Source organism: Rhincodon typus, chromosome 1 (assembly GCF_021869965.1).
Source record: "Rhincodon typus isolate 14 chromosome 1, sRhiTyp1.1, whole genome shotgun sequence".
Classification (NCBI taxonomy): Eukaryota; Metazoa; Chordata; class Chondrichthyes; order Orectolobiformes; family Rhincodontidae; genus Rhincodon; species Rhincodon typus.
In genome coordinates, this window is record NC_063332.1 from 161,056,354 (window position 1) to 161,069,369 (window position 13,016).

The 13,016-nt window shown below is 40.2% G+C and overlaps 1 protein-coding gene across 3 annotated transcripts in view; it reads right to left on the minus strand.

Annotated features, from left to right (window-relative positions):
• LOC109921182 (ellis-van Creveld syndrome protein-like) overlaps positions 1-13,016 on the minus strand; it is a 70,654-nt gene that overhangs the window by 29,209 nt on the left and 28,429 nt on the right. For 2 of the 3 annotated variants that reach the window (XR_007262890.1, XM_048601093.1), the window contains exons 14-18: positions 11,690-11,900; positions 11,282-11,482; positions 6,251-6,395; positions 5,001-5,112; positions 1,914-2,040 (exon numbers count right to left, since the gene is read on the minus strand). Coding sequence is in view for 2 of the 3 variants with exons in the window: in XM_048601093.1 (XP_048457050.1) it covers positions 1,914-2,040; positions 5,001-5,112; positions 6,251-6,395; positions 11,282-11,482; positions 11,690-11,900 (796 nt within the window). In the remaining variant the exon portion in view is untranslated. Of the gene's footprint in view, positions 1-664; positions 695-1,913; positions 2,041-5,000; positions 5,113-6,250; positions 6,396-11,281; positions 11,483-11,689; positions 11,901-13,016 lie in introns of those variants that run through there. The other variant, XM_020521223.2, reaches the window with a different exon arrangement.

Sequence of the window (13,016 nt, forward strand, 5' to 3'; positions counted from 1 at the left end):
GATACCCTACCTTTGTCTTATCGCCACGTCTTAAACGTATTCTTCAGTTCTCTGCCTGGTGGCAGGTCTGATCCACAGTATCAAGGCCTTCACATGTGTAGGGTATGGAGGCAGGTTCCGAGTCTGGCCCATATGGAATTATGATTGAACCACATTGCTGTTGGCACTCTCTGATCCACCATCCAAATGGCCTTGCAAGGAGCCCAAGTTGCTGTGGCAACATACATTCTTACACGCAAATGGTAGCGTGGAGCTATGGATGGCGATGATGGAGGCTCTAATTTCTTTCAGCAACATGCTGACCAGGAACTTCTTCTGCTCTTACTGACAGCCGTGGCTTATATTGGAAGTATTTATAAATTAACACTCAAGCTGCTTGATCGAATTATGAATGCACCTTCCTTAGCCATCAAGTCCTGGAGTGGAACGTGCTTAGAGGCAATGATGCTACCCACTGTGCCATAGCTTTGTCCTATTCCCACATACCACCTCCTTTTCAGGCAAGGCAAGTGATCTCCTCACATTCTTATACTGAAATAAGGTGGAGATGGAACAGGCATTAATATCAAAATCAACAGCACAGTTTTGGCCTGCCTTCAAAGTTCCATTTGATTCTAATACCGAAAACAGGCCCATTTCATCAACATCCTATCATCATCCAGTGCTGACAAGTCTACTCGCAGCAGGAGTCATCCTAAAGAGAGAGGAGGAGTGGAATATTCAATTGATTTGCCCTTTTAACACAAACTATGGACTCTTAGAATGATCACATTTCTGTCTCTGTTGGGTTCCATTGACCCAACTCAGCACATATTGTAGTTTAAGTTTTGAAAAAAAAAACTTTGGATTTGTATCACTCAAACTAAACAACGCAATAAGTTGTGGATAGATATGATTTATTCATTTCATCCTGTCAGTTATATGTGAGTCAAATTTCATGTGGAAAGCCACAATTATTAGTCCTGCAGAATTTATATGATGCTGTTGTAAGCAATCTGTTTTTCTTAACACATCGTTCAGGACCAAATTAATAAATGAAATCCTGCATCAAGCTGTTGATGGACCCCATTGCTAATATCTTTTCCTTTCGTTTTCACCAGTTTGTTTTACGTACGACAGCAAATCACCCAAAAAACTACTGAGCTGAATTTCATAGAATCCCTACAGTGTGGAAACAGGCCATTTGGCCCAACAAGTCCACACCGACCCTCTGAAGAGCATCCCACCCCAACCCCTGCAATTACCCATGTCTAACCCACCTAACCTAAACATCCCTGGATACTATGGGCAATTTAGCATGGCCAATCCACCTACACTGCACATCTTTGGACTGTAGGAGGAAACCAGAGCACCCAGAGGAAACCCACGCAGACACAGGGAGAATGTGCAAACTCCACACAGACAGTCACCTGAGGGTGGAATTGAACCTGGGTCCCTGGCGCTGTAAGGCAGCAGTGCTAACCTCTGAGCCACTGTGCCGCCCTAAAGGAGTACAAGGCGTGGTTGAATTAAATAGCATTGTCATAGAATCCCTACAGTGAAGACACAGACCCTTCAGCCCACACCAACCCTCCGAAGAGCACGCCACCCAGACCTGTCCCCCCCACCCTGTACCCTGCATTTCCAATGGCTAACACATCTAATCTACACATCCCTGAACACTATGGGCAATTTAGCATGGCCAATCCACCTAGCCTGCTGGAATCGAACCTAGGTCCCTGGCACTGTAAGGCAGCAGTGCTAACCACTGAGCCACCATGCCGCGTATCATATCCAAGATTTTAATGTGTATTAGTCTTATTTTAAATTGCTTAATATTGCCACAAAAACAGTGGGCAACAAGTGCCTTATGGAAACATTAATAAGCTAATATCACAGTGCTGTTACTTGATTTATGATGACCACGGTTTTACCTTTAGGCGCGAATCAACCTGCTCCTTCAGCTGATGAAGCAGCACTGTCCTCTTCTTTAGGAACTCCATATTTGTCTCCTCTTCAAGCAACAACATGGATATAGTCCTTTTCTGCTGTAGCACCAACCTGTTCGCAAAGATAGACAGAAACACTAGCAATGATGTTAAATGTTCTACTCCTCCAGTTTCTGCTAAATGAATAGTACAGCCTTGTCCAATAGGCTATATAGTGATAGGATAGTGATGGTCATAGTGGTTATCTCTGAAATATACAATAGCTTAGTACTATCTAAAGTCTTTAACATTATTAAATGCCCTCAGCCAATGAAAGTACTATTATGCAAGAGTGCCTTATTACACAGGTGTCAATACATTGATGAAATCCAGCAGGCTATCGTGTTGGAATCATTCGGAATAATTGAATACATACATAATATGGTAAATAACACAAAGTGGTTCTTTATTCAGCTATGAGCAGCAACTAATTCAAATTAATTGGGAGGAAATGCTGGTACCGTGATAATGTCACTGACTCTTTTTTTCAGTATTTTCAAAACTATTGAGTCTACACAGCGTTCATAAAACAGAATAGCAATTTTTTTCTTAATTTCTCTTTAACGTAAAACAAAATGATGGATTCATGTTCTTCCATTTTCAAAAAGGCATCCCCAGATTCTCCAATTTTTCAAAAAAATTCCCAAATTTTACTAGACAATTTTCAGGCGCTAGGGTGGCATAGTGACTCAGTAGTTAGCATTGTTGCCTCACAGCGCCAGGGACCCAGGTTCGATTCCAGCCTCGGGCAGCAGTCTGTGTGGAGTTTGCATATTCTCCCCGTGTCTGCGTGGGTCTCCTCCAGGTGCTCCAGTTTCATCCCACAGTCCAAAGATGTGTAGGTTAGGTGGATTGGTGATGCTAAATTGCCTATTGTGTCCAGAGGCACGCATGCTAGGTGGATTAGCCGTGGGAAATGTAGAGATAGGGTAGGGAGGTGGGTCTGGTTGGGATGCTCCTCAGAGTGTCAGTGTGGACTCAATGGGGCAAATGTCCTGCTTCTACACTGTAGGAATTCTACAATTCTATGAATTGCTTTCCAAGGATTAATGGGTTTGTTTTAGCTTTGAAAACAAAATCTTGCAGCTCCAATTGAGTTCCGCTTCCAGCAGTTCAAACAGTTTTCTTTTGAACTCTGTGCCTGTTGCTTTCCTGAAGGCATATTTCATAAAAAGGTATACTCACTGCACTATAGCACTGTTCTGCAACATTGTCTTCTCCTATTTCTTTTCAGATTTTCATGGATTTTTCACACTACGTACTCTAATTTTTTGCTACTTCTATATAGAATTTTTAGAGAAAATATCACATTATTACTCAAACCTTTGAAATAGCCAATAAAGTCGAGCACTGGTCACCATGTCACGTTAACGATATTGGTTTAAGAATCAATCACTCCTTACAGATTGATTAAAGGTGTGTTTATTTGCAAACAAGTTATAAAACAGATATTACAGCAGAGCAACTGAATGATGCCTGCTGATTAATGCCCATGCTGGATAATAGTGGAAGACAAAGAGTGATGGGTAGAAGATAGGAATTAACATTGAGTTGGCATAGGAGCTACGAAGTGCCATGGGATGATTGGGGCATATGAAGGGCAACGGGAGAAAGATACAGGATGGTCCAGGGAGTATGAGGGGGCATGGGTGTCGCTGCAGGACCATAGGTTGTCATTAATGGGGCATCGAGAATGAGGGGGTGTAAGAGGGTCTTTTTCATTTTATTCTACATTTTAAGAAAAACTTTGCATATAATACTGGAGCCCTCTAAGACAGTTTTTACCATGTTGCCTCAGCTACCAGGCAGCCTCTTAGACTTTTCCCAGGTTACCTGGGCAGACTGCCAGTTTAGCTAATCCCCAAAGCTAAACCAAAAATTGGAAATATGGGTAGCCACTTTTAATAGTCATGTTTGTGGAGCTGAGATTTCTCCCAATTCAGTTCCCCAACCAAAGATTGAAAATCGGAGCCATAACTTCAGTAGGTTGTACAATGTTTTACAGTTCTATAAAAAAAAAGGTTGAACTTAGAAGTCATCCCCACATTCGTCAGAGATGAATAACTTAAATCAGATAAATAATTACAGCAATTCAAACCAAACAGAACAAGTGGTGACAAGAATCCAACATAACATCAGGTTATTTCCTTTTACATAGTTTTTTTTATTATCAGGACTGACATAATCACATTTCCATTATCTCAAAATTCAGCTTTAAAGTTTTTTGTAATATCTTTATTTATTGAAAAAACAACATACTGGCTTTTTAAGAATGAATTCAATTAAATGCACCAAACCATGTGTGACAATGCTGTCATTTTAAGAGATTACTTTGTCCTGGTTTTTTGTTTTGAAGAGAGGTTGTAAAGGTAGACGTGAAGAAGTAGCTACTGAAGACAGCTTAAGTAAATAACTTTAGGAGGCCTTGGTTTTGTTTTTACACAGCCTGACTGGATGTGGCCAGCTCTGACAGACCAGGCTTGCCAATCTTCTTTAGCGTTAGCAGTCTGAAGTTGTTTGGGGTCTCAGATGAGTTGGAAGCTTCAGTGAATGATTCCTAGCTGCTACTTTGTCTGAAATCCCTTGATGTTGTTTCCTCCCGATTTGGAGAACTGTATGTATGAATCTGTGCCTGAATTTGGCTTTTGCCAAGGTGTGTGTTTATGGGGTGTTACTACATTGGAACAGTTAATTAGTAATAGGTATTCAGTTAAATTTTCCAATAGTTAAGTTGTTCTAAATTCCTCTTTCTTTTGTTTGTACTTTAACTATAGTGTTTAACTAAATTGTGTTTTGCTTAATGTCAAGCAGTTTGACTAGTCGCATCACATCTGGAACAAGCACTTCCCACCTACCTCTAAAATAGGAAAACGTTAGGGTCTAGGCTACCTTCTTGAAATATTTGGAGGGGGTCTGGTCTCGTCCATAACACATGCAGTATTGCACACACAGTGTAGTTCTCAGAGTTCTTTTGCACTAATTTTCCCACTGTGAAAATCTCAGTAAGAGATTGCAATCTAAAATTTTACTCACTGGTGTTGAATTCTTCTTGGTAGAAGAGGATTTGTTTTCACATTGACTAAGTCGGTCTTCAGGTTGTCCTCCAAAGCTGCTTCCATGCTGAGTTTTTGTCTTTTAAATGTTTCTGTTTAAACAACACACGTCACTTAAAATTACAACTCTCACGACATCACATTAATTGGAAACACACAGAAAATGCTCCATGACAAAATTCAAAATCCTGAACATCCTATTGATTGTGTAAAGGCAGCAATTCCTTTTCCTCCGAAAACAAATTTCTGTACAACAATAACTTGTATTGACATGTAAACTTTAGTAGAAAATGTCCAAAGTATAAATTATATATTTTCTTTACATTGTTATTTCTTGTCATGAGCACAAGATAAAAAGGGTTGATAACAAGTGTAGCACTTTTTATCAGCAATACGATTGAAGCAATATAATGTGTCCACAACTCTGTTGAAAGTCCAAATTTGAGAACTAATATGCAAGTGATTTCTAAACATTTCTAAACTGTTTTAATATGGGATTGGACCTGCAGCTGATAGCATAATTCACATAATAATTGATATTGACTAAATGAATCAGTTACATTTTCAACTTACTGCAGTCATTCACTCGAGTGAACATAACATACCTGCAATTTTCAATCATACATTATGAACTGAATAAAAATGGAATTGTTAAAATCAAATAGAAATACCATTGCCTTTGCTTTCTTGATATTATCGCTAACAACGTCTGCTTACTTCCAGTGGTTCACTGTGAACAGTCAACATGTTCTCCCTATAGTGGTCAGATTTTACTGAGAACATGCATCTAAAAATGCTAAGAACCTGCTTTGAAAATCATTATTTGACTAAGAGGAAGTTATGGCGTAGTGATAATGTCACTGGATTAGTAATCCAGAGTCTACATCTAATGTTCCAGAATGGTAGATGGCAAAATTCAAATTTAATTAAAAATTTGGAAATAAAAACTAGCCGAACAGCAACCATGCAACCAATGTTGATTGCCTGGTTCAACAATGTCCTTTAGGGAAGAAAATTGGCCACCCTTACCTGGTCTGGCCTACATGTGACCCCTGACCTAGTGCAATGTCATTGACTGTTCACTGCCTTCTGAAATGGCCCTAGCAAGCCACTCAGTTCATGGGAATTTAAGAATAGGCAATAAATGCTCTCCCAGCCAGTGACACTCACATCCCATGAATAAAACCCATCCACATAAAACTATGGTTTACATAGGAAAAGTAACAAGACCTTGCATGAAACTCAGCTGATCCTTTTTGTCTTTTTGGTACACATTCATGATTTCTTCGATCTTCTGGTAATAGTTCTGGATTAGATTGGTTACACCTTCCATTGTCACATAGACACTTTCAGTTGCTCTCTCCACTAATAGATTCTTTAAAGAAATCAAATTTGTGCAAGTTAACATTTGTATAATTATGCCTTAAATCTAACAGAAAAGCAATTCTACACAGTAAGCTGAGTTTTAATACACTTTAATATTTAATATTGAGATCTTTTTTAAAAAGCCTATAAATATCTATGGAAACTCAAATTTTGAAGAGAAAATTAAGAAGGTAATTTCATGTCAGTTAGAAGTCACACAACACCAGGTTATAGTCCAACAAGTTTATTTGAAATCACAAGCTTTTGGAGCATAGCCCCTTCATCAGTGAAAGGGCTAAGCTCTGAAAGCTTGTGATTTCAAATAAACCTGTTGGACTGTAAGCTGGTGTCGTGTGACTTCCAACTTTGCCCACCCCAGTTCTACACCGCACCTCCACATCATGTCAGTTAGTTCAAAGAACCGGAAGAATGTATTGAGATCTCAGGGTAGGTTTTCTAGAATTGTGATTCTGGCAATGAAACCTTTCATAAACAGAAAATTCTCAACACGCTCTGACCTCTGCACCCAAATTCTCTGACTGTTAAAAATATCATTTGTATGTTTTAGAATATAAACCTTTTAGGTTCAGGTTTGACATGTTTAAATATAAGAAGACTGAAGACACTTGGTTGAGCCAGTAGACACCGCTAAGGTGATTACGTATCCAAAGGGAAGTCTTATTGATGGGATAGTGGTGAGAGGTATTATGCCTCAGATTATAGTGGTGTCTCTGGAGGAGATGGGTAGTCTTAAGGCCCCTCAAAAAAAGCCTTTAAATTGTTGGTGCAAATCAGGGAGGTTTGAATTATTTTGTAGTTTCCCCAGACCAAAGAAGCACTGACAGCAACCTATAAAAAGTGCAGAACTTCTCTGGACATTTTGGTGGATACAGGAAGTCCATATTTTTCACAATGAAAGTTGTAACTTATTCACATGGATCCAACAGAATCAAATATATGTTTTGAAGGTATAGTTAAGTCTATATATCTATTTTGAACATTCCAGAGGTCTCCTATTACTATATAAAGCTAAGGGATACAGATTGGGACTCTACTGAAGTTTTGGTGTTACCTCTGTGATTTTGACAGAAAAGGCTGTTGATTTTTATTAGCCATTAAGATCAGAACAGAGAAGTCTGTCACCAATTGTGATTTTAAAAGAACTGGACTAGCAGCAGAAGGTTTTCAGAAACCGAAGGTATTTTCAGGTTTCAAGCCGTAATGAATTCAGTAAGTCCCATGCTTGATCTGAGGAGCCCACAATTGTGAGGTGGCAAAGGAGGGTTTTCTACCTAGATGCTAGTTGAAGGATCCAAGAAATCTCGCATCTGAAGCATAGCTGGAACACAATGGAAGAGCTAAGAGGGCTGTGGCATATCTTAGTTTGGTCCCAGAACTGAGAGAACTCTTAAGATCCTGTCAAGTGTATGGGAGCCCTCAGGTGGCAGTAAAATTAGAACACTAAAGTGTATCTGTTTACAAAATATAACAGGAGATAGTAGTGATTTCTTTGATTAATTCCTGCACCATAAATGGTTTTTGTTTAACATGTAAAATCTTGTAATATAGTTTATTCAGTTAACGACTGTAAGTTTGAATTTCTTTTAAAGAGGCACTGGTCTCTATCTACATCCAGAGTTGAAAAGCCACGTGTGGAAAACAATTTTGTAATGTTTACAATCCTTTAGTATGATTCTTTCATGAAGAAGGTTATATATCACATTGATTTGACACTAAAATGCAGTGGGAATGAATTTAACTTTTGCCAATCATTTAAAATGGCTAACATCAGCCTGGCAACTCCCTACATATCTCTTTTATTTTTTCCAATTGGACAGGATGTATGGTGAGAGACTATTCCAATATCACTCATCTCACATCTTCACCAAAGGTAGAATTACCCCATTCTGGAGAAGGGTCCTGGACTGAAAATGTCAACTCTGCTTTCTCTCCACCGACACTTCCAGACCTGCTATGTTTATTCAGTAATTTCTGTTTTTGTTGCTGATTTCCAGCAACCGCAATTCTTTTGTTTTTTTGTGTGTAGAATTACCCCAGTGTGTTTTACGCAGAAGAGCACCCTCTACTGTATCTATTACCTGAAATAATGCACTATAACTTTTAAAAACAGAAACTGTGTTTCCAAATGCATTAGTCCTAGTTTAAACTGCTACACTTATTCTATTAAAGGTAATTTATCTTTCTGTTGTTATGGTCCACATAAAAAGTGTTAACATTTTTTAAAAATTCCAAACAACCAGTTTTAGTCTCTGCTACGAGATTTCACTTTTTTTAAATAAAGCAGTTGTAATGTGTAGAAAAGTAAATCCAATGACCACTACTGACATTATGGCTCACAACTACGCGCGTGCACTCGGTTTAATTCTTACATCCCCCACTAATTCCTTTATAAGATACATCAAGCTTTAAAACATGTACTTCTGTAGGGACCACCCAGACATTTGCCTCAGTCCTCTGGAGAATTCTCTGGATAATCCAGTGATTATCAGAGGTAATCTCTTCCTATACCCTCCCTTCACTATGGATATCTTGTCCCTTGTTCTGGTTACTTTTTGAATACATTCTAGCTGATTACTTTCTTTTTCACAAGAATCTGCAGAGGACCACTGTCAATTCTCCTGACTACTTTCAAACTAGGCAATAGTCCAGTTTCTGTTCCCTCAAAATATAAACAGAGATTACGACTCACCCGTATTTCACAAGGTGAATGATGAACTTAGGATTCTACTCTGCTTACAATGCAGGTCTAACTGTCATGCACTTTCGCCATCCCTTAGTGAGCTACAAATCACTCAAGATCCATACTGAAACTAACTTTTTCACCAAAGGACCTGAATAAATATAAAGCAGAGTACCTCCTATGCTCCACCAATCTCCATGTTGACATATCCTCAGTTCTGACGGAAGGGTCACCGGACCCAAAACGTTAACTCTGTTTTTTCCATCACAGATGCTGCCAGACCTGCTGAGCTTTTCCAGCAACTTTGTTTTTGTTCCATGTTGACATAGCCTGCTCTAAACTACTCACAAACTGACATTTAGACACATTATTCCTTCATTTATAATTTCTATTTAGATCTGATGAAGTAAATGGGTTTTACAAATCGTGTGGGTTTAACGCACATGTTTAAACTCATTTAGTTGCAATGCCCAAAACAGAAGCATCCATACGGATTGTCATATTGCAAAGATTGCAGACTTCATATCTCCAGTTCTTTAACTATTTAAGTCCACAGGCTGTTCTATATCTTTACCTTTTGAGTTGTTAATCTCTTAAGTCAAGGCAACCCCAAACTTTTCAGTACAATAGACAGCAAGCTTGCAGTAATTCCATTTGTCCCATTTCCTACAGATAAATTTTACTTCTTAAAATGGAAGATTGTATACTAAAACATGTGAGCCATTAAATACATATTCACAATGATACTCATGTCAAAGCCTCCGTGACAGTGTAGTATAACCCCACATCATTGTCCAGGTGATGAGTCCAGGCTGAAATTAGGAATGCAAAGCATAAATATCTATTGAGGTTGTTGACTTGCTCACTGAGCTGGCTTGTTTTTGTTCTGCCATTTTGTCACCATTCTAGGTGATATCATCAGTGGAGTCTCAAATGAAGCAATGCTATTCTACCCCGTTTGGAATTTATACTGTCCGGTCCATTATGGTAAGTACTGTCATTTCCGGTTTCGATCTGTATGGGTTTATATATGGGTCATATATGAAGTATGGGTGGAGAACCATACCTCTAGGAATTCCTGTCCGTGTCTATGTTTGGCTTGGGCTACTACGACTACCTTGTCCCAGTTAAACTAATGACCTTCATTGTCTGAATGTACAGATATTAAGGAGAGTTCATCGTGCCTTTTTGCTGCTAGCTGATGTTAGTGTATTCTGATGGCTAGTTTCCTTCCTGTCTGTCTAATGTAATGTTTGTGGCTGTCGGTGCATGGTATTTTGTAAACCATGTTCATTCTGCATGTTGAGGGAATGGGGTCTTTAATCCTTGTAAGTGTTTGTCATAGAGTGGATGCGGGCTTCTGCGCCACCCATGATTCCTAGTCAAGAACATATCGGAACTGACAACGAGACTCCTGAGACCACTAGGAATCATGGTGGTCCACAAGCCCACAACCACTCTACAATGGTGTGGAGTTTGCACATTCTCCCCATATCTGAGTGGGTTTGCTCCGGGTGCTCCGGTTTCCTCCCACAGTGCAGGCTAGGTGGACTGGCCATGCTAAATTGCCCGTAGTGTTCAGGGATGTGTAGATTAGGTGGGTTTTAGGGGGATGGGTCTAGGTGGGATGCTCCAAGGGGCGGTGTGGATTTGTTGGGCCGAAGGGCTTGTTTCCACACTGTAGGGATTCTATGATTCTAACTCTCCTTAATATCTGTACATTCAGACAATGAAGGCCATCAGTTTAACTGGGACAAAGTAACCATAGTAGCCCAAGCCAAACATAGACAGGCAGGGGAATTCCTAGAGGCATGGTTCTCCATCCCTACTTCAATCAACAAACCTATAGAATTGGACCCCATATATAAACCCATACAGATCAAAACCAGAAATGACAGTACTCACCATAACGGACCGGACAGTATAAATTCCAAACAGAGACGAATAACATCGCTTCATCGGAGGCTCCACTGATGATGTCATCTAGCATGGTGACGAAATGTCTGAACAAAAATAAGCCAGCAAGTCAACAACGTCATCCACAACCCGAGCTACAGATCTTTGCTAAAACTGTAAATATCTATTCTTGAACTGTGTTAACCAGTCACTGTGCAAATGTTGCATTGAACTGGTTCATAGGAATTGAAATTTGAGAGTAATTACACAAGGCTATGTTAGCTTCTAATGAATATTACCTTAAGTTTCTGCGTGTTGTCATCATGGTTTTGCTTGAATGACCGCACTCTGGCTTGATGGGTAAGAGCACGGCCAATCTTCCATGCCATGTGATGCTGTAAAAGATCCACAAAAGCCTGACATTCTGCAGCAAGCTGTTGGTGAATAATTACGTCAGCCTTTTTCCACAGCTTCCTCTGTTCTTCTGAGAATTTGGACATCTTTTGAAATATAAATAAAATCCAAAAATTGTCAGAGGTAAACATTTGAAGAGATATAAAGAATGGTTTACCTTGGCCTAATCTGAATACGCATACCCTTTTAAATAAAACCCTTCCATTACTGACAAGTAAAACTAAAACTCAACTGTCAGTGATTATTTATTATCATTAGCTTTGACAAACAGACGATGCATATTATTTCTGTACCTCATTATCCTGTAGCTTCACGTTTTCATCCTCAAGCTGATCCCAAATGGGTGGTTCCTTCATCCGTTGCTCCCCAAGTTCACTGAACAGGCATTTTGCCTTGAAAAGCCTCATTTCTTTGAGTATCAAGAGGCTGAAGTGCCTTAGAGTTAGCTGCCTAAGCATGGGTTGTAAAGCTACCTGGTGCTCCAGAATAATGTGTTCAGAAACCCTGAAAGAATAAGTATGTACAAAAAGCGGTCACATACGCAGATTATTCAGAAAGCGCTTGGTTCTTAGCATCATAGTGCCTCCAATGCCTTGGGCACACAGGGGCAGTTGAATCAGATTAGGATTGGCATTTGTGCAAAATGAGCAAGCGGATAAACTTTATTTATGTTTAAGAGTATAGCAGACAGCTCCAGCAATGATTTAGAAGGTAAAGGCATTGTCCCATTCAACACAAGGCCATATAATATATACCCAAAAATAAAAGAAGAAGGTGCTGGAGAAATTTTGCAAGTCTGGCAGCACTTATAGAGAGTAACAGAAGTAAATGGTTTGAGTTTGATATGACTCTTCTTAAGATGGTATAGTGGACAGTGAAGAAGGTTACTAAGATTAAAAAAGAGATCTTGATCAACTGGGTCAATAGACTGAGGAGTGGCAGATGGAAATAACATGGTGTAGAGCTGGATGAACACAGCAGGCCTAGCAGCATCAGAGGAGCAGGAAAGCTGACGTTTCGGGTCGAGGCCCTTCTTCAGAAATGGGGGAGGGGAAGGGGATTCTGAAATAAATAGGGAGAGAGGGGGAGGCAGATAGAAGATGGATAAAGGAGAAGGTAGGTGGAGAGGAGACAGGCAGGTCACAGAGGCGGGGTTGGGTCCAGTAAAGGTGAGTGTAGGTGGGGAGTTAGGGAGGAGATAGGTCAGTCCAGGGAGGACGGACAGGTCAAGGAGGCGGGATGAGGTTAGTAGGTAGGAGATGGGTGTGGGGCTTGAGGTGGGAGGAATGGTTAGGGAGGCAGGGACTAGCTGGGCTGGTTTTGGGATGCGGTCGGGGGAGGGGAGATTTTGAAGCTTGTGAAGTCCACATTGATACCCTTGGGCTGCAGGGTTCCCAAGCGAAATATGAGATGCTGTTCCTGCAGCTTTCAGGTGGCATCATTGTGGCAATGCAGGAGGCCCAGGATGGACATGTCGTCCAAGGAGTGGGAAGGGGAGTTGAAATGGTTTGCGACTGGGAGGTGGAGTTGTTTGTTGCGAACTGAGCGTAGGTGTTCCGCAAAGCGGTCCCCAAGCCTCCGCTTGGTTTCCCTGATGTAGAGGAGGCCTCAATGGGAACA